Source organism: Equus quagga, chromosome 2 (assembly GCF_021613505.1).
Source record: "Equus quagga isolate Etosha38 chromosome 2, UCLA_HA_Equagga_1.0, whole genome shotgun sequence".
In the NCBI taxonomy this organism is placed as follows: Eukaryota; Metazoa; Chordata; class Mammalia; order Perissodactyla; family Equidae; genus Equus; species Equus quagga.
Window position 1 is genome coordinate 40,269,342 of NC_060268.1, and position 21,788 is coordinate 40,291,129.

Below are 21,788 nucleotides of genomic sequence, written 5' to 3' on the forward strand. Positions count from 1 at the left end.
GCAAAACCCTGGGCCGCTGAAATGGAGCGCGCGAACTTAACCACTCAGCCACGGGGTCAGCTCCCAAGTTTATATAATTTTAAGGGCCTCTTCAGTTAATGCTTTTGTGAAACCATTGCCACTTCAGTATATTTTTGCATCAGTCTGGAAGATCACATATTGGAAAGCGAAGTACACCTGTATGATGTATATTCTGGTGACCTGAGTTGGGCCTTATGCATGGACTGCAGGTCTCCACAACCTCTCATGCCAGCCCTTGTCCTTGTTTAGGTGTCATTCATCACATCTGCCCTTCTCATGTCCCCACAGTCTCTTTAGATATAATCAGCAACAGCAGCCATTCTTTTGAGAGACTCGTGTGTACTTGGGGTTGAAATTCCTTAAGTCAAGAGTTTTAATTTACTTTTGTAAGGTGCCATTCGGTACTTTTAACAGGCGTCATAAAGAGAAGGAACTAAAATCAAACTGAGAGAGCGACAAAGCAAAACAATATTATAAACAAAAAAAATCACAACTTTGTACAAAAGGAGTCTAGTTCTTCTCTCTCTTCTTATAGGGCTTATTTTCTAAGTATTTAATAATTTTCCTATTTCTCTACTGGACCAAATGCATGTTATTAACATCAGACTTTAATTGTGGGATGCCTAATGAATACAGAACTCTAGTAAAGACTTATGTGAAGCTGAATCTAGAAGATCCTTCTGTCCTCAGGTTCTATGTTGTATATTTTATAACTTTGTTCTGTCATCTTTGGATCTTTAAGGATAATGGTTAGGGATAGCACCAATCAGTGTCATCTTAGGATTACCTAACTATTCCATTTTTAGCTATTATTGTCCCACTTCATCAGAAGTATAAGAATGATTTAAATGTTAGATTCTTTTCCTTACCTGTAAGTTAGTGAATGTGTTAGTGAGCAGTAAAATGGTTATGAAAAACCCCAAACCCCAAAAATCTGAATGTACTTATCTGAGTACCTTTTCAAAGGTTTCCTTTTGTCCCTCAAGCCCAGTAGTTTCTATTCTAAGATAACTAGTCTTCACGACTCCCTTAATCTGGGGTGACAGAAGCGAATGTCTTTCCAGTTGATTTCTGGGAATCTAGTTTTGTTCTTGGTCCATCTTCTGCTCAAACTGAATGGAGATTCATTTGTCTGATAAGCAAAGTTTCCCTTCCCAGCACGTTCGGTTTTAAATGGTAGATTCAAAGGGGTGGTTGGGGAGAGTGACAGTAGAGCTGGGAATTTCAGCTGGAAGTTCCGGGGCTACCACCTCGACACTTCTGTAGTTGGTTAGGTTCTGGAACACATCGCAGTCCATTTCCACAGTGAGCATCTGGAGCCCCACCTGCGTTGGTGTGAACCGGAATTGGGTGTACGAGGTATCTCCAGGCCACACCGCATCTAATCTGAAATATAGGAAAAGGCAGGTGGTAGTTCCGTCCTAGGTTCATTGCTTTGCTAGCCCCAGTGACTCGATCCTTCCCTACGTGAAGAGGCAGACTGTGAAGAAATAAACATACAAGTACCTTGCTGTTAAAACAGAGGCGGCTTTCAGGGGAAGACAGTAGCCCCCCTGCGGTGGGCAATTGCGTGGTTGAGAAGAGAAACATCCTATTCTAAGGGCTTCCAAGCTGCATCTCTTGTTTCTTTTATCACCTGTGACTTCAGTCTGGTCCCACCTAGGTAATAATACTGGGTATGTTTGCAAAAGCTATAGGTTTGGAACCCTCACATTGCAAAGTGCAGTGGTACAGCAGACATATTGGGAAGATGTCACTATGTCAATAGATGGTGTTCGGAGCCCTTTCAGCAACCCTTAGCCTGCCTGTGGACCTTCTTATGGTGACTGAGGGAATGGTGCAGATTTCCTTTGAGGAGCTTTGCCCCATAATTGATCTGGGAGACCACAAAAGTCTGGTTAAATGTTGGCAGTCCTTCCTCTTAACTTATTGACAAGAATGATGCATTGCATTTCATGAGTCTGAGGCAGTGGCTCAAAAACCAGACAACCTGTCAGGGACCTCGGGGATGGTAGGAATAGACATTGTGCACTCTAACCTGTACACTGTGTGTTCACCGAAGGATGCAGTGGACATGAGAGAAGGAGAGAGAATGAAAGAAGATACTTGCAACATCTAAAACCAACAAGGAACTAATACCTAGACTATACAGGGAACTCCTACCAATCAACAAGGAAAAAAGTCAGGAATACCGAAAGAAAAGTGGGTGAAGACAGGAACAAACTTTACAGAGAAGGAAATGGAAAAGGCTAATAAACATATGAAGATTTACAAATTAAAACACCAGTGAGATACTACCTTATGTCGTTTGGAAAAAAGAAAGAAAGCTGGGTATTGCCAAGAGTGGAGGAATGGAAGGAGCAAAGAAACTGTCATGAACTGCTGGAGGGAGTGCAGACTCCTGCAGCCATTCTGTAAACAAATCTGATAGTACCTGCTCAGACCTGGTCATGTCCTGTGACTCAGCAATTCTATTCCTGGACATATATATCCTCCCTCTCCCGCCAGAGTTTCAAACAAGTACATAAAGAGACATGTGTGAGGCTGTTCATTGCAACAGTATTTGTGGTGTCTGAAAGTTGGAGGCAATGTGGGTGCCCGTCACTGTGGAGTGGAGTGGTAGGAAGTGGGGGACGTGCACGGTGTAATATCATGTAGCAGAAGCAGTGGACTTGATATATGTGGATGAACCTTAAAAACAGTTCTGAATGAAAAGTAGGAAAAAGAATTAGACATAACATCATTTATATAAGTTAAAAATACAGCTCATGATGTAACAGTACACATCTTACTAATGAAAGGATACACTTACTAACGAGGATATGAAGGGTGGTGGTGGGAATGGGAGTAGGGAATAGGAATAAAAACGAATATTCAAACAAAATTCTGTATTGTAGTGGTCATTAGTAGAATGCAGCTCTCTGGCTGCACGGAGAGGCAGACCACACTCCCTGTGATAGTCTCCAGTCCCCAGCCCTAACCTCCTCGCCTGCAGTCACCAGCAATACCCACGATCTTCCTACATCACCAGGCCAGCAACCAGGGTCAGGTGGGTGCCCAAGGGGTACACAGCCTCCCTCACTCCCATACCCCTGTAGACATGGTGGCCCCAGGATGAGAGAGGCCCTAATCCTTTAGTTCAGCTTCGGGGGGTATTTGCTCTGTCTCTATGGACATGGCAAAAAGTCAGTCATTAATCTTGGGTCCCTGCCTTTCTGAGCAGTTGAGATGTTTCAGTGGGATGAGAGGCTTGTGGTCTCTTACCTGTAGCTCCTCTCTTTGTGAATGAGCCTCCTTCCATAGATGGAGACCACACAGTCCTTCATGGGAGCATGTAGGGTGTTATGGATGCTAACCAAGGCCGTAAGAGGTTGGTGCTGCTTTACTGTCTTTGGCATCTGTGGGAAGAGGCAAAACCTGGAGCAGATGCCAAGAGCACAGAGCCGCAGTCACTCCTCGCCCCGCCCCCCTGGCACCCTCCTTGTACCCTCCTCAGTTACTCTTCTACCTCTGCCATTCTCACCCAAACTCCACAGCTGACTTCTTTACCCCTCTACCTCATCTTCCTGCATTTACTCTCACCCTTGATCCACCACTGACCATCTCTGACTGTGCCTCTCCTCTGCTTAGAAACCTTGGAGGGTTTTAGCTTCACTTGGCATTCAGAGCCCTTCATGGTCTGACCCCACTATCTCTCCAGCCTCATCTGTTCTTCCCTTGTCCAAAAGACATCCCTGCCAGGTCAGGCACTTTCCCATCCCCAGCGTACCCCTCAGGCTCCTTTCCTTTCAGCCTCTTTGCTCAGTCTTCTGCCCACAATGGCCTTCCCCCAGCTTTGCACTGAAAACCTACCCCTTTTTCAAGGTCCAGCATAAATGCTACCTCCCCCATGAAGTCTTCCTCAAACCCGTCAGCTGGAATGAATCCTCTTTACTTCACTTATTGCATAGTGACTTTGTACCTCTGTTAAAGCACTTGTATAGAAGACCGAACGATGTGTCTCCTTTACCCGACTATAATCTCATTGAGGGCAGGGACCAGATTGCATTTATTTTGGTTGGGGTAGACACGTGGAAAGAGGACAGGACCAAGAGCTATAAGCCTCTAAAACATCCCGTTTTTATGATCTTGGGCATGTTGTTCTCTAGGACTGTTTCCTCATCTGAATAATGGAAAAAATTCCACCTCACAGAGCTTTTGTATTAAAACAAATAAATGAGGAGAAAATATGTTGGCATATGTATAAAGTGCTAAATAAACATAGGCTATTATTATTTTTATAAGTATGGAGGCAGTAACTTGGAAGGCCCTGATTTTAGAAAACTTTACTTAACCAACTAAAGAAGTTGGAAAATTTAAACCTTAATAGCATATGTAAGAAAGCTTCTCTTTTAAGAGAAGGAGCCCTTAACCTAGCATTTTCTGGTAATCCTGCAGCATGGTCACCTGCTCTGAAGCTTGAGGGGCTCTGATTCCTCCTGAAATGGGGACGTCGGTAGTAGCAAGCGAGAGCAGTTCCAGGAAGCACTGGTGCCTACCTCGATGGTAAGGTGTGGTCTCCGAACGAGAATGTCTTCCTGAGCAAAGCAGCTAAGGCTGGACTCGGAGTGCGTTGCTGTGGTGGTGAGTCTGAGAAAGCTGTTCCCCGGTGGTCTTCGCTCAAAATAGGAAGAGGACAGGCTGGTGCTGACTTTCTCAACTGAAACATATGACAGGTGGAGTCAGTGCAAAGGGGTGAGAGGGTGTGCCCTGGAAACAAGCAATAGTTACACACACAATGCAAAGGAGTCAGGATCTCACTGAAGCTAGAGAGATGCTTTATCTCTCAGCAATTTCAAATTTGAACTCACCCCTCACCACCATCACTGCCTCCACTAACACTCTTGACAGACCACCTCAGTGGGGTTGTGGAAAGGTCCCCCAGAACAAGTTAAGCTCTTTGGGCTTCAGTTTCTTTGTTGAATAATAACACCAACGTGGTGGGATGGCTTGGGTTAAATGAGATACTGCAAATGAAGTGCTTAACTCAGACCCTGCCAGACAGTCGTTGCTGAATATATGCTTACCTTATTTCTTCCCACTCTGTGCTTCTCTTTGCCTTTTACAGAGAAAATGAAGCCATCTTTCATCCTTGAGGAATCCTCTGAATCATGTTCCCATTCCAAACCTATAGATGTAGATTTCTACCCCTGCTGTCACTGTCCCTTCTCCCTGCCAGGAGGATGAGGTGTTCCTCCAGCTCAAGTTCAGTGCTCTCCTTTTTAAATCTGTGCCTCATCCTGACCCCACCACTGCCTAGCTGTGTACCTTTGGACAAATCATTTAACCTCTCTGTGTCTCGGTCTCCTTATCTGTAAACTGGGGATAATAGTGGTTCCTGCCTTATAAGGCTGTTGTGAAGATAATGAGATAATGCATACAGAACACTTAACTCCATTTTTGCCAAGAATAAGTGCTCAATAAATGTGAGCTGTAATTATTCTAGTTCATTCTCATTTCCTCAAGGGTTGTACCATCAGTTGTAACCCATCTCTCCTGAAGCTTCAGTCTTTATCTCTCTGCCGATTACAGATATTCCTTGACTTACGATGGGGTTACGTCCTGACAAACCCATCATAAGTTGACAATATCGTAAGTTGAAAATGCATTTAATACACCTAACCTACTGAACATCATAGCTTAACCTAGCTTCTCTTAAACATGCTCAGAACACTTACATCAGCCTACAGTCGGGCAAAATCATCTAACACACAGCCTATTTTCTAATAAAGCGTTGAATATCTCATGTAATTTATTGCATACTGTACTGAAAGTGAAAAACAGCATGGTTCTAAGTGTATCATTGTTTACCCTCGTGATCGCGAGGCTGGCTGGGAGCTGTGGCTCACTGCCACTGCCCAGCATCACCAGAGAGGATCAAACTGCATATCACTAGCCCAGGAAAAATCGCAATTCAAAATTGGAAGTGTGGTTTCTATTGACTGCATATTGCTTTTGCACTGCACCATAGTAAAGTCGAAAAATCTAAGCCAAACCATTGTAAGTCAGAGACTGCCTATATTTTCCTCTGCTTGTAAGCAGATTCCACTCTCTCTTACCTTAAAAGAAAAAAAACAAACACCCTCCCTCTACCCAATGATCCTGGCTAACTACCACACAGCCTCTCTTCTGTTTCCATCCATTCTTCCAGGAAGGACTGCACATCTTGTCTCACATCCTCAACCCTCAATCCATTTAAACCCCAGGAAGCTGGCATTTGCTATTGCTTCTCAGTAAGACCACTCTGTTAAAGGGAGCTTTTCAGCCTTGACATCTCCTGGCCTCGTTGCTGACCTTGCTGGCTGCCTTCTTCCTCTCTCTGACTTCTCCAACTCCCTTACTTCTGCTCTCTCCCCTACTGCCCCCTACATGCTGGTGCTGCCCTGGGTTCCCTCCTTACCCTCTGTCTTCTCACAGTCCTTCCCTCATCCCTGTGAGCTCATCAATGCTCTGAGCCTTGGCTGCCCACTCTCTGCTGGGATTCCCACGTTTGGTCTTCTGGCCAGCCTTTATCCTGAATATTAGGTTTAGGTTTCCAGCTGCCTACTGGCCATCTCTGCTTGGAAGTCTCACGGGCTTTCAAACCCAATATGTCACAAACAGAACTCATCTTTCTGCCACAACCTGCTCTTCCCCATTTTCCCTAGTCTAGAGGCTCACCCAAACTGGAAGCAACACCCTTCCCCCATATACATACTCACAAACCTAGTCTATCCCACCTCCTTAATATGTCTTCATTCGAAGGGCTGCTAGTTTAGTTTGTCCTTCATTTCTTGACTTGATTGTTACAAAACCTTCCAACCTCTAATCCAGTGGTTCTCAACCTTAGCTGCATATTAGAATAATATGGGGAGCTTTATGAAACAATCCCAGTGCCAGGCCATTCCCCAAATCAATTATATCAGACTCTGGTGGTGAGGCCCAGGCATCAGTATTTTTAAAGTTCTCCAGGTCATTCAATGTGCAGCGAAGGTTGAGAACCACTACTCTAATATGACCCCTTCCATTCCATTCCACCAAAAGTTCTTTTTTTAAAATGAATTTCTGATCACCTTGACTCCACTGGTTAAAACATTTCACCAGTTCCCCATTGCCCAGAGAATAAAGCTCAAACTCCTTAGCATTGTGTACAAGCCCCTTCATGATCTGACCCAGGCCAGCTCTCACACCACTCCCCCAACTCCATGCTTCCCGCCTTTGGAAAGGGAACATAGTGGAGAGCATGGAGGCGAGCGGCAGGTTAGGAGGTTGTTGCAACAATGTAGACAAGCTCTATTCCACTGATTCTTTCCTGCCAGCCCACTGGAATTACCCAAGGAATTTACAAATTTTTTGATGTTTGTGTCCAACTGTGGAGTTTCTGATTTAATTGGTCTGGGGTGCATCAAACTTCTCCAGGTGATTCTGATGTGCAGCAAAGTTTGAGAACAACTGCTTTAGTCCAGGGAATTTCAACCCTAGGATGGCATAAGGAGCTTTAAAAAACCCCAGTGCCTGGACCCCATCCCAGACTGATTAAATAAGAATCTCAGGGAGGAGGAGGAAGCTGTGCACATGTTGTTCCTGCTGCCTGGAAGGCCTGTGACTCACTTTTCTATCCATCGCTGTCCTGCTCATCGCTTAAGACCTAGTGCAGTCTGATTTACTTGGGGGCAGCCTGCTCCAGCCTGGGCAAGTGCTGCCCTGTCATTGTATGGTGTTTACCTTATCAAACACTTACACTGCTACCATGGTCTGTTTACTTATCTGACTGCAGTTGGACTTGGGAGAAGTTTTTCTGTGGGAAGCTCAATAAATATGACTGAGAGAAAGAGAACACCAGAGGCTAGAAGCTATCTCTTCAGACCTGCAGGGAGTGCTGTATAGGTGCTGCCTGCCCAGAGTGGGAGTTCGGTGTGTGGGGTGTCTGGTGGGGCCATAGACAGTTACCCGACTTGGCAGTGAGCGTAAGGAATTGCTTCTTCCTCCAGAGTTCAGCAGCAAGGATGCCGTTGTAGTACACCGCCTGCACCGCAACTGACAGCTGCACCGTCTTCTCCTGGTCACTGGGGTTAACCAGGGTCACAGAGAACACAGCATCCCCTCCCACAAGTAGGAAACTGGGTGCTTCCAAGAACAGGTACAAAGGATCGGCAGACTCAAGACTGGGAGGATGCATGCCATTGTCTTTCGCATGTTTCATTCTCTCTTTCTGGACTCTCTCCAGCACCTCTTTTTCTTGAGGAGACCCTGAAGAATGGAAGAAAGCAAGCAGGCCTCTTACCCAGCAGGGATAGACCCTTCTAATAAAAGCCCAGGATTAAAATGCATCTACTCACTGCTGCTCAAATCTCAAAATCACAAGAGCTTTGCACACCTCTAAGGCCATATTTAGCTAAAAAAAAGAGGCCTGTGTTAGGCAGATCCCTACAGATACAGCGTGTCTCTTCCAAGTCACTCAAGGACCAAGTTCTTCTTTAAGTGTTATGAATTTGTGCCTTGAACGGCAGGAGAGCAAGCTTTTGGACAAGTCACACTGTCTCTGAGGACAGTTTTGCAGGGACTTGAATCTTCCCAAGTGAAGGAGTTTGGACTTATTCCAAGGGCAATGGGGGCCATAGAATATTCTGGAGCGAGGGAGTAACATAATTACATTTGTGTCTTTGAGAGTTCATTCTGGAAACTGAAAGTTGGAAAGGGAATAATGATGAAGAGACTGGAGGCAGGGGGTCCAGTTAGGAGGCTGTTGCAATACGGCAGGAAGAGATGATGAGGCCCTGGGTCACCTGTGGGCAGTGGGGAAGGAGATGAGGAGACGGGTGTAAGAGTAATGTGGGGCTGTGATGGGGGACGACTCAAGGAGAGTGCAAGCCTTCTTGTTTGGACAAATAGGTGGACGGTGGTGCCATTAACTAATATGGAGAGAGGAACAGGTCGGAGGGCCTTGGACAAGAGGAGGAGAGGAAGAACAGCTTCTGGCAGCCGGGTTTGGTATTAAGTGTGTTGTTTTATAGCAGTGGTTCTCAAATGGGGGCAATTTTCCCTCCCAGGGGACATTCGGAAATGTCTGGAGACATTTTTGGTTGTCACAACTGGTGGTGGTGGTGTGGGGGTGGGTGCTGCATCTGGGAAATAGAGGCCAAGAATGCTGCTACGTGTCTTATAAGGCGCAGCTCCTCACAACAAAGAGTTATCTGGCCCTAAATGTCAATAGTGTCAAACGAGGTGGAGAAAGTCTGTTTTGTATGCTGGGGAAAGGACTGCAGCTCTCTGTGGCCTGCATCTGTCTGGCTCATCCCTTGCCCTCTTTTGCTGTTTCAGGTGCTGAGAAGCTGGGGCCCTCTGCTGCCCAGTACCTTCAGGATATTTGTAGTTCTGAGTGATGTCCTCACAGCGGTCAACGCCCACACCCTTGGTGCTGATGTTGTTCCCAACATACTTAGTGCTAGAGGCGGTCAGCTCCAGTGTCCCATCCTTACGGCACTTCCAGACCACGCACGAGGCGTTTACAGTGGCAAAAAGATCTGATACCGCAGGGGTCAGCTCCGGGGTCAGTTCCAGTGTCCCCTCCTTGACTGCTCTGATTGGGACCAGATCACAGGGCCCCAGGACTGAGGGAAAGATAGGTCATTGAGCAAGAGGAGGCACACCAAGACCTCTGCTTGGGTCAGAGCTGCACAACCTCAGTCCCCATCCTGTACCCTATTTTCCCTCCCCCTGGATCAAGGTCAGAGGTGGGCACCAGACAGTTTCTGAGAGGGTATTACAGATATTTAGTGACAATACTTTTTGGTCATGGTCTGTAGCAGAAGCTCTCTCAGGAAGTGGGCAGGTAGAACCTCAGAGGAACATAGTACACAGCTTGACTACAGATATGAAAGGAATAGGTTACCTTTACTGAGCACTGGTGATGTGCCAGGCTCTGTAAGACTGTTTTTTTGTTTTTGTTTTTTGAGGAAGATTAGCCCTGAGCTAACTACTGCCAATCCTCCTCTTTTTGCTGAGGAATACTGGTCCTAAGCTAAGATCCACGCCCATCTTCCTCTACTTTATATGTGGGATGCCTACCACAGCATGGCTTTTGCCAAGCAGTGCCATGTCCACACCTAGGATCCGAACCAGCAAACCCGGGGCCGCCAAAGCGGAATGTGTGCACTTAACCACTGCACCACCAGGCTGGCCCCATGTAAGACTGTTTTGTTTCTGGGAAGGGAAGAGCCATCCTTTTATGGCTCCTGAAGATTCCTTCTCTGAGCTTGAACCTATCCTGATACCTTCTTTATCCATATCCAGAACTTGAGGAGTCGCACCCTACAAGCCCCTGGACCCAGCACATCCACCAGCTATATCTTAAGACTATCTGCCCTTCATGGAGACTTAGCTCTCTTGCCTATTGCTTTGCAGTGGGGCTGGTCTCCCCACAGCCTTGTGGCCAAGATGGCTGACCTTTGTTCCCTTGAGCCTGCTGGCGTCAGGTCAGCATTCTGCTGGCCACTGTCATTCCTTCTGCTTCTCCCGTTTTAGGGGATGCAGACCCCCTTTGGACCACCTGCTCCTGTTTCCACTCTAAGGGACTCCTTCAGCTCATGCAGCTCTGTGCAGCCTAGGCCCACCCCCAGGCTTTACCTCCAACTTTATTAGGAGCTCTTGGGTACAGAATCTGCCATCCACCATAATCCTGGCCCAAAGCAGGCCGGGTCATCCAGCACTCCGTGGAAGTCTGGAAGATCCTGAAGGTAGCAAAGGGAATAATTCACGTGGGAAAAAAAGCAGTCCTGAAGAGGTTCTAGAAACGGTAGAGTCATTGTTGCCATGGGGATGGGAAAACACTGCATAATAGTGACTACAACAGTCCCAGGAAGGGGCATGCACACCACGGCCGACCACCAGTGTCCTGCCTCCAAGAATCTTGAAGGCCTACTGTCAGTGCCAGGGCCACTTGGAGTGTGGGGGTTCCCATGGTTCATACCACACCTGTCTGGAGCCCTTCCAGGTCTGAGGCCTCATCCCCCTTGGGCTTCTCACCAGATTCTGCCTCTCTGGCCTTCTCCGTTCTGAAACCCCTCCTCATTGTAGTATTCATCTATGAGCAGGCTCCCATGGGTGCCCTGGGCTGAGTTGAAAGTAGTAACGACGCGGGCAGGGATTCCCAGGCATCGCAGCACTGCGTGGAAGGGGGCAGAGTCAGAGGACGACAGAGAGGCCTGGGGTGGGGGGTATACAGCTAGCGTTTTCAGTGTCTCCTCTGGACAGGCACTGTCTTAAATACCCAGTGACTCTGTGGAAAGAGGTGGGGCATGGGCACCAGGAAGTTAGAAGTGACAGCCAGTCACAGCTCATATACAGGCCAAGAAATGAGGTACAAACAGGTTACACAGCAGGCAGAGCATCCAGCAGGGGCAGGCTTGCAGAATATACAACAGGGCACGGGGGCATTGCTCTACTGGGGCAGGGGCAGGGGCAGTTTTGGGGAGAAAGTGAGTTTGAGAGCAGAGTTTGCCAGATGGGCCCTACTTTGCTGAGAGAAAAAGGAGCAGAAGCTGGTGTGTGTGTTGAGGGGAGGGAGGTCTGCCTGCTTTTGGAGATGACCCTCCCACATGAGGGGCCATGGGGCAACCCAAGAGGCAGGGCAGACACTCTGTACAGTAGCCAAAGTGACCTGTGGGTACAGCAGGCAAGCTGGTGTTTACCTGTGCAAGCAACAGCGGCCAACACCCAGGCCTGACCATCATACACAGGCCGCCCTTGGCCCGTGAGCCACTGTCGCAGGATGGGCACGCTGCCCCGGCGCTTGTTCCTCAAGGCCTCTTCATGGGCATCCTGGGTCTGCGGGATGGGCAGCACACTCCTCTCCTTATGAGCATGCAGCTGTTTGGGGAAATGTGTGGATGTTATGTGCGTCCCAGGACAGGACAGCTCCTGGGGGTAGGTAAGGAGGGTTCATCACTGTTCTCTAACCTGGGGAGGGACCACCTGCATCAGAATCACCTGGAACTTGTTAAATCTGCATGTTCCTGTGCTCCACCCTAGGCCACTGGGTTATAATCTCTAGGGGTGGGGCTCAGGAATCCTCCTTTTAACAAGTCCTTCAGAAGCCAGGAGTTTGTAGACCCACTGGCAAAGAAAGTTTGAGCCACAAGCTGCCCCTCGCTGGGGGCTGGTTTCATTGCTCCTTTGCTGGCCTGGCCCTGATTCCTTTGAGGGTGTTTGCACCTGGGGCCTGAGGCCCGCTTAGCCCAAGCTTCCTCTTCTTCACAGTCTGGGCTTGTCTCTCACCACCTCTTCAGAGGGGAGTCCAGAAGAAATGGGGAACACATTATAAAGGACTTTTAGGGCCAACGGGAAAGCACCATGCTACCTGCATGGTCTGAGTAGTCTTAGGAATAATTTAGAAATAAAAACAAATCCGTATGACCACCTTTGCAGCAAACCCTGGGTCAGATGGACCCTCCTTCTCCTTCCCGGGGACTTAAGCCTCCAGGTTGGGCTGGGGGTGGGGGCTGGGAGGAGGCCGGGGAGGGAGGGGTGCTCTGAGGAAATCCAGGCCACTTTTAGTCCTCAGCTGGCTTGTGTCCTGAGAGACGATACCTGATTTTGCTTTTCCCTCCCCTGTGGATGCTATTGTCCTCCCCTCCTCACTCTGACCCTTCTCCAGGAACCGTCTCCCACGCCCTGGGAGGAGGGGCTCATTTGTGATTTGAAGATTTCCAGGGCATAGTGGTGGACACCTCTGTCAGAGGGTTCCCGTCTCCTCTCCTCCCACTCTGGACTCCCCTTCCCCTGCCTCTCACTCACCATGGAGCCCAAAATGCAGGCCACATGCACGGGGTTGCCCCACTGCTCCACTTGCTTGTCCTCACTCAGTAAGGCCAGGCTCAGGTCAAAGACATCCCTCTCGAACTGTAAGGACCACACAGGGATGGGTGAAGGGTCTCCATCCCACAAGACAGCCCCTGTCACCTCATCCTTCTCCCAGACTCAGGTTCCACTCCTTCCTCCCATGCCTCGTTGTCCCCCTACGCCCAGGCAGTCCAGTCCTTTGCCTGTGGTGTTGTCTGACTCTCCCGATAGGGTATAAGCTCTGGAGGACCAGGACTGTGCTGCTTCCTTCCATTTCCACCTTTTTCCAGTTAGAGCATTGCTACCGCTGCTGTCAGCGCTGCTCTGCGTGTGGAGGACACCAAGGCAGCTCTGCTCTTGAGGAGCGCACAGTTAGGATTGGTGTGGACATGCAGCTGCTTAGACTACAGATCCCAGCCATGGGGCCAGAGTTCTGGGAAAGGTACCAACCCAGAGCAGAGCGCACAGAGGAGAGAGCCACTCTGCCTTTGGGGGCTGAGGAAGGCTATCAGAGGGTCTTAAAATATGGGGAGGAGTTTTCCAGGGCATAAAGAGGGGAAGGTGTTCCTGGCAGAGGGAGCATTCAGCTTGTACGTGCAGGGGATGTTGAGGCACTGGAGCGTGGCTGGCTCTCGTGGAGAGGAAAGAAGTGGCCTGGCTGTGAAGGGCCTTGTGTGTCAAGCCAAGGGGTTTGGCCTTTATCTTGTAGACGGTGGGGATTTAACAGAGGTTTGGCTTGCATGGCCTTTAAGAAGATAACTCTGGAAGCTGTGGAGGATGGTCTGATGTGGTCCTGAGGAAAGAGAGGCACCATGTGGCTGGAATGGCCTAAAGAAATGGCCTCAAGACCAGGGGCTTTTGGACCTGCCAGCTCTGTCTAGCCTGAATACTGAAGGTTATGGGGTAACCACCGTCCCCTCTCCTTCCCTGGAGGCCCCCGTACCTGGCCAAAGTCCCAAGACTCTTCCTGGATGCAGTCAGCCGTGCCCAGGTAGATGAGGCCATTCTGGTTCAACAAGTACTCACTGCGTTGAGCCTCATTCTCCAGGAACACAGCGTCCTCTGGTGAGAAGCAGATAGGGCTGAGGGCGTGTGGGGTGCCAGGCCTGCCCTCCACATCCGGGCCTCTGCCCTCCCTGCTCAGGTCAGGTTTGGCTGGAGGCCTTCCCTTCAGCTCTGGGCCTGATGAGGACTGAGGAGGAACTCCCTCTTTTCACTGTCCCCACCAGGACCCAGCCTCCTCTCTGGTGGAGAGCAGGGAGAGGGGTCAGAGTTCCTTGGTCAGCCAAGGTTTGGCCTTCATGGTCAGCCGTGGCTATGGGAACAAGCCAATGTAAAAAGCCTACTGGTTGCCAATGACATGTGCAGCCAGAGTGTGATGTGCTCAAGAGAATTTGGCAACAGCCTAGGGAGCTTTCCAGCGGACCTGTCACGTCTCTCCCACAAGTTCACCTCCAAAAAAAAAAGGTGTTTCAGAAAAACCAATCAAATGTAGGTTGATAAGGGTGAGCAGAAGGGAAGAAGAGCGTTTGGCAAGACAGGGCCAGAAGGAGCAGTGGGGCTGCGCGAAGTAGGAGCTGGAACACTGGCTTTCCACCCTGGGGGCGTCCTGGTGGGCCTAGGACTTCCAGCCTCTCCTGCTGTCCTCATCCAAGGGTCAGGCTGGAGATCATGAGGAGGATAAGGGCGTTAAGGAGGCTGTCACCCACTCTGGGGAGCTGGGAGCAGTGGGGGGATCTACTCTGCTTGCCAAGTGTCTCTCTCTGCACCTGGTGCTGGGGGTGGACTAAGGGGTGGCTAGAGTGATTCCTGGGGACTAGAAAGAGAAAAGGACTTCCAAACCATCCCCCCAGGCATCCAGCTGGGAAGAGGGTACTCAGAGCAACAGAAGGATAGGATATTACAAATCAGAAAGTTCTGAAAAACCTGGGGCCTAAAATCACAGAATCCTGTGCCCAAGTTGCCCTCGACCCCTGCCCCTCCATCCTGAGTACCCTCTATGAAGTCAGCAGGACGTCACTTCTTTGGAAATCCCTTCAGACTGATGTGGTTGGCCCCACGTTCCGCACAACTCTGGGAAGCACTTCATCAGAGCACAGGTAGCACCAACTCCTCTTCTCCACTTGGGTACAGCCCCCTTTTATAAAGTTTCTGGCTTATGAATAGGACTCTGACTTTCATTATAGGACACAAAATTTCCTTTTGAGTCCAGGAGGGCCCCATCTCCAAGTATGCTGAGACAGAGTCCCAGATCATCTCTGAAAATCTCTTAATCGTCTCCTAGATGAGCAGAGCCAATAACTCACTCCTGCCCGGAAAGGCACCTCTACACACACTCCCGTGGAGAGGACTTCCCTAGGCAGGCGCCTAGAAGCCAAGCACAGAGCAGGAATCCCGGCATGGAGTCGAGACTGTGGGTTCCCTCTGAACCGACCACTGTCCCAGAACTGTCTTTGCTGTGTGTTTGCTCGGGCTGCCAGGGCCCAGCTCTGGATGCGGGCTCAGAGTCAGCAAAGAGGGGGGGGCACTAAAGCCTCAGCTTTGGAGGGAAATGGCTTGAGGGTCTTTCCGTCAGTGTGTGGAGAGTCATTGGGCCTCCTCCAGCTGAAGGGGCCTTGAATCCACGTGGGGCAGGGGCACCTGAGTGGACATTAGTTCCCATCTATTATTCCACCTGCCCACCCCCTTGGAGCAGGAAAGAAGGGCCTGAAGTGAAGACAGGCAGGGCCACCTGAAGGAGGGAGGATGGGAGAACGCCACTCTGGGCAAGAGAAATGGAGAGAAGGAGCCCTCTGGGGTTTGGGCACCACATAGAAAAGGAGTCAGGGATAGGGTCCAGGGACAGGGGCCCCAGGAAATGGGGCAGGTTTCTTCTACTGCCCCATGTTGCCTCTCATGTCCCAGCCCTGCCTTGTAATGGGGCCCCTTTAGGCTGGTAGTGAAACTCTTGAAAGGAAAAGGCCCTTGTGCTTGTTGTCTGGAGCAGCAAGGACAGGAAAGCTGGGAGAAAATGTTTTCCAAGCCACCAAACGACCCTTCGGGGAGCCCAAAGGACCAAGGTGGGTGGTGGCAGATTTAAAAGGGAATCTTCAGAATGGGAAGAAAGAGGGGATGCCCTGTTGGCTGCTGTTTGGGGCACATCAACCATGTCTGATGGCTTTTTCCAGATGAAATAGCCCCAACTGCCTGGGCTGAGCTTTGCCAGAGTTGGTGTTGGGCGCAGGAGGTCACCTGACCCCAGGAAAGCCCACCCATAGGCTGCTGAGCTACAGGAAGATGGCTGTTTAGTTTGCGACGTCAGGCAGAGATTTAGATGGGCCAATGTGGAGGTGACCCAGCAGTCCGTAGTAAGAATAGAACAAACAAGTGAAGAGAAGCGAGAGCAAAATAGGGCAGATTGACTGTGAAGCTGATGAAGCTTTGGGCCCCTCACTAGCATAGACCCCTTTAGGCCCTGGGAGGGACCTTAGCAATTCAAAATTATATATTCTTTTTCTTAAAGAGGGTCTTCCAAAGTATATAAACCTCAGGTCCCACAAAACCTAGATTCACCCTGGAGATAGACTATGGGGGCCCAGGGAGGAAACAGAGAAGCCTGTCCACTCGGGTCACCTCCATTCCCCAAGCACTTTCCAGTTCTCGGCCCTTGTACTGTTGCAACAAAGTGCAATTCTCCTAGGGTCGTCTCAGGGAGTCTCAATTCCTCTGAGCAAATAGCCTGAGCCAGCACCAGGGTTTGGTGGTGAGACAAGCCTTTGCTTTCAGTGGGAAGACTCAGGCTTCTTCTGCCAGGGGTGACACCAAGATAGGACCCTGAGTCTGAGAGGCCATTCACTGGGGGAGAAGGTAACACAATAACCGAGCACTGATGCCGCCCTCAGTGTGAGCTGTCTGCGGGGGGCCTGGGCAGGTGCTTCCTGCCAGAGCTGTGCCCTAGCTCCCTTTGCAGCCCGGGCTGGCCCAGATCCACACTCACCTTGACCCCAGGGGTTAAAGAGCAGTGTGAACTTGCCCAGGAGGTGTTGCTTCCTGCCTGAGACCTGCAGCAGGAGCAAATAGTTGCCAATGACAGCGTCTGCGGGCGTAGTCACAGAGATGACCCAGGACTGGGCCTCTTTCTCCTCCACCTCTGCATTCCACCCCTTCGGGTCTCCCGGACGGGGAATGGGACTGGAAATCGGGAGTATGGCTTGGGTCCCCTTGGCCTTGGAAGGCTGCTCACCTGTAGTCACACAGAGATGAATTGGTCGTTTGGATCTCTTGGTCACAACTCAGAGTAATAAAGTCAAGTATCACAAAGTGGGAGAAGGTACAAATTGGTTTTGGGGGGAAATGAAAACAGCCCATCCCGTAATGGGAGACACTAAAGAGCAATGAGAGAGCACAGGCTCTCAGACTCACAGCCCTACATCTAGAAAAGGAACATAGTCTGTAAAACGGGCTTAGTAATAATATCTGCTTCGTAAGGCCAATGGGAGGTCTCAACGAGATATTGCGTGTAAAGCACTTGGCCCGATATCTGACATGTAGTACGGATTGGATAAACAGTAGCAATTAAATGTTATATTTAGCCTAGATTAACTCCCATTCAGGCTTTTCTACAAAACTCATGTTATATTTGCAACTAAAAGGAACCACTTAGTGATAATCCTGCTGAACAGCTTCTGAATCATAATAAACACTATTTATTGTACAGTAGTTCCCCCGTAGCCATGGTTTTGCTTTCCGCCGTTGCAGCTACCCTCAGTCAACTGTGGTCTGAAAATATTAAATGGAAAATTCCAGAAATAAACAATTCATGAATTTTAAATTGTATGCCGTTCTGAGTAGCTTGATGAAATCTCTGTCCCGCTGTGTCCCACCCAGGACGTGAATCATCCCTTTGTTGGATCCCCAACCATCGACATGGTCTGCTCCTGACATCCAACCATCCACATCACCGTGGTTCTATGATTCTCCTTCTGACGAATCGTCAGATCAATAGTAGCCTAAAGCTCCATCCCAGCACCTACGTCCTCCGCCTCCCTTCATCTCATTGTGTGGGCACTGTGTCTCCTCACATCCTCACAAGAAGGGTGAGTCCAGCACAATAAGATATTTGAGAGAGAGAGGCACATTTATAACTTTTATTACTGTATTTTGTTATAATATGTTATAGAACATATATGTTCTATATGAACATCTATTTTATTATCAGTTGTTGTTAATCTCTTACTAATTTATAAATTAAACTTTATCATAGGTAGGTATGTATGCACAGGAAAAAACGTGGTACATACATATAGGCTTCCAAATTATCTGTGGTTTCAGGCATCAACTGGAGGTCTCGGAACGGATCCGCTGCGGAGAAGGGGGACTACCATCCACATTAGCTCCTCACAATAGCCCTGCCGGGTGGGCAGGACTCCTTGAGGCCCAGGTGCCGTGTGGTTCATTTGCTCGTTAAGCTCCTTGAGGGAGCGCTGGAGAGAGAACCCCCCGTCCCTGTTGTCAAAGGGGTCTAGGCCTGCCCCACTTACCAGTTTGTGCAATGAGGGCCACATTCTTCGGAAATTTGTGGATTGGAGTCCAGAAGTGCAGGCTGATGGTGAAGGGCTGCCCCCTCCTCACGATGAGGTGCTGGGAGCTAATGGCCTTGGTATGGTGCTTCTCATTGTTTCTTGCTGTCTGAAAGTCGCAGCACTCGATTCCTAGGGCTATTGTGGAAACGAGAGAAATCATGGAGACTAGGTAAATGTGACAGCGTAGGTAAAAGCAGAGACTCTGGAGTCAGAGAGACCAAGGTTCAAATCCTTGGCTCAACTTACTTAGCTGTGCCACCTCAGGCGAGGAACTTAACCACTCTGAGCCTCAGTTTCCTCTTCCTTAGAATAATCATCCGTACTTGCAGGGTTGGGGAGATTAAATGAAGTGATATATATAATACAAGTAGCACAGTGTCAGATACATAGTAAGTCCCAATAAATGAGACTACTATTGTTAATGAGAACAGTGCTCGTTCTCATTGTTGACCTCCTTTTCTGGCCCCAATCCAAAAACAATGAATAAAATCCAGAATTTTGCTCACCCTTACTCATTTTTCCTTGGAACACAATCGTAATTTTTAGAGCTGGTTTTGCAGTCACTGAGTCCAAATCTCTTGTTTTATAGATGAGAAGAGTGAGGCCCGGAGTTCAGAACCAGCTCACTCGAGATCATATGTGGCTCTTTCACCTAAAGGCTCACTGAGCCCCCGCACCGTGCAGCCCAGGAAAACTCTACAAGGAGCGGGTCCTAGACTGTTATGATCGTGTATCAGGCGATTCTCATTTTACACTGAGAATTTACGACGAGGCTTGTAAATGTTCTAACAGACCCAGGCAGAGACCCTCCAGTTCTGCCTATTTTCTTGCTTTATGTCTGCCTCTGCCCCTTTTGGTTGGGTTCTCCGTCTCCTACCTCCCCTTCTCTCCCATTCAGCCTTGAGGCTATCACACCCTCATGTTTTCCCAGGGTATCACAAGCCAGTGAGAACAGTCATGTTTCCTTGGATAAGCATATAAATCCATGTTAAACTCCATCACCATCCTACCACCATCACCACAACTATGACCACCAACAACCTACCCTATTGTCACTCCATAGCTCCACTACCAGTACCACCACGACATCACCCACTACCTCTCCCCACCATAGCCCCACTGCCGTCACCTCCACCAGCACCAGGACCTGCTACCACCCCCTACACGCCATAGCCCCTCCATCATCAGCAGCACCCATTTGCTATCTTCCCATCATAGCCCTACCACCATCACCTTCACCACTATCAACACCCGCTACCACCCCCCACCATAGTCACTCCACCATCACCAGCACCCATTTACCACACCCTCACACTCTATAGTCACACCACCATCATCCTGCTTCTTTTAATGAAAACTCACAATGATGGCGGAGCTACTGACAGTCCTGTAAGCCCCGTGGAGTGCTGGCTTCGCTTACCCTGTCCCATGGCTGCAGGCTGCTTCTGTCCTCTTGATCACAGGAAATGCCTGTCTTGAACTGTTGCTCTGGGCTCCCTCTCTGAACCTGTCTTCCAGGTAGAAAATGATGGAGGTACTTTTGTTGGCTTAAGAATCTGTAAATGGTGGAGTTTGTGTCTGCTTTTCCTGTGAGCTCCCGCACCTGTTTCTTCTCTCCTACTCCCTCCCCGCTGGTATCTCAGACCAGCTGCTGGGAGTTACCCTTTTTCATTTTATCTCTTGTGCCAGGAGGCCCAAGCAGAGGTGTGCCTGGCAGGCTGCAGTGGGGGGTGGGATGGGGGAAGATGTGTCAGTGGAGAAGCCCAAAAGAAACTGCTAAGCCTGTGGCTTCAGTGGCCTCAAGAGACCCTCAGAGATGTTATCTGGAAAACACAGAGAGACTCTGGAAGAGATGACTCCACACACAGGAGGCCCCTATCCCACTCCAAATCTTGGGCCCTACACATACACGGGCTGCAAGTTGCTAGATGTTCGTGAGCTGTTTTGATAATATAAAGAGAGAACATGTACGTCTGGGATTCCTCTGTGTGAAAGAGATAAGGAGGTAGAATTGTTGGTGAGAAATAGAGGTCTTGAAAGCAGAAGCCAGAGCCCTGGCTCTTTCAAGTCTGCCGGGTCCAGGGCACTCTGCAGAGAAGGTTTGGAAACACCTTGGGACACAGGGCCTATATCTTTTCTATTTCAATAGTTTAGTCACCGAGAAGACAGGACACAGAAGCTCTCCTATTTGGCCCTCTTTGGCCTTCTAAAGTCCAACTTTTGCCTGGGCTTCTGGGGCTGAGTCACTGGAAGCCCTCTCAGGGGCAGCTGTGCTGGCCTGCATGTATACTGGGTGTCTATAGACCCTGTGTGTAGAAGTATCCATATGCTGTATCTGTAGAAGTGTCTACAGGTGTCTATGCAGGTGTATGGAAGGATAGAAAGAAACCACAAACAGCACTGGTTCTCTGTGGGGAGGGGAGCTGGGAACTGGGTTAGGAAGGTGATTTTTCTGCTGTTTACCCTTTTATACCCTTACAACTTTGAAACATTGCCCATTCAAAGAATCTCATATTACGTAAAAAAAAAAATGAGGCTCTGCCTTCTCACTCCCCTTGAAAAAGAGTCTTCATGAGAAATGAAGAGGTAAATTTTTCATTATTTGAAGGTGATATGAATTTTACCTGGAAAACCTGAATCTACCAAAAAGTGATTATAAAAGATAAGATAATTTAGGGGCTGCCCTGCGGTGTAGTAGTTAAGTTTGCCTGCTCCACTTCAGTGGTCCAGAGTTTGTGGGTTCAGATCCTGGGCAAAGACCTACAGACTGCTCAGCAAGCTGTGCTGTGGTGTCATCCCACATACAAAATAGAGGAAGATTGGTGCAGACGTTAGCTCAGTAACAATCTTCCTCAAGCAAAAAGAAGAAGGTTGGCAACAGATGTTAGCTCAGGGCCAAACTTCCTTCCCCCCCCACAAAAAAAAAGAAAGGATAAGATAATTTAGTATGCTGATCTTAAGTTTAACGCATTACTGAAAAAACTTCTAATGAGTTTTTCTCTGATGCTAGAAAGAAAATTTCTAAAAGATCTAAGATGTGAGCTAAAAAAGATCTAAAGATGTCTTAGATTAAAATTTCTAGAATATGTTTTAATATCTAGAAAGCCTAGTCACACTACATTTCTAATTTCTAATGTAGTGTGACCAGGCTTCCTAGATATTAAAACATAATATGACATCACTATAAGTAAAAAAGTACATAGACCAAAATATATACGTTAAGTATGTGCTGACTGTGGCACTTCGAATCAGGGGGGAAAATAAGGATTCACTAGTAAATGGTTTGGGGATAACCAACTTGCCAAAACAAAGTTCGTTTCCTACCTTGCACATTACACCAAAATAAAT

General features: G+C 48.6%; 1 protein-coding gene across 1 annotated transcript; it reads right to left on the reverse strand.

The window, feature by feature from the left end:
- Positions 1-14: 14 nt before the first annotated feature.
- Positions 15-19,870, reverse strand: EPB42 (erythrocyte membrane protein band 4.2). Its single transcript, XM_046651662.1, has 14 exons — positions 19,861-19,870; positions 18,399-18,575; positions 16,856-17,101; positions 13,823-13,941; positions 12,835-12,939; positions 11,730-11,907; positions 11,065-11,203; positions 10,666-10,769; positions 9,396-9,650; positions 7,995-8,289; positions 6,839-6,862; positions 4,560-4,701; positions 3,286-3,419; positions 15-1,407 (listed from the first exon to the last, which is right to left on the reverse strand). The coding sequence occupies exons 1-14, from the start codon at positions 19,868-19,870 to the stop codon at positions 1,191-1,193; spliced, it is 2,145 nt and encodes a 714-aa protein (XP_046507618.1). The 3' UTR covers positions 15-1,190.
- Positions 19,871-21,788: the final 1,918 nt, after the last annotated feature.

Coding starts and splice junctions, on each gene's coding strand:
- EPB42 (XM_046651662.1), bottom strand. Junction 12,940..13,822: donor AGTCTTGGGACTTTGGCCAG/GTACGGGGGCCT, acceptor TGGTCCTTACAG/TTCGAGAGGGATGTCTTTGA. Junction 8,290..9,395: donor GAACTACAAATATCCTGAAG/GTACTGGGCAGC, acceptor TCCATTCTTCAG/GGTCTCCTCAAGAAAAAGAG.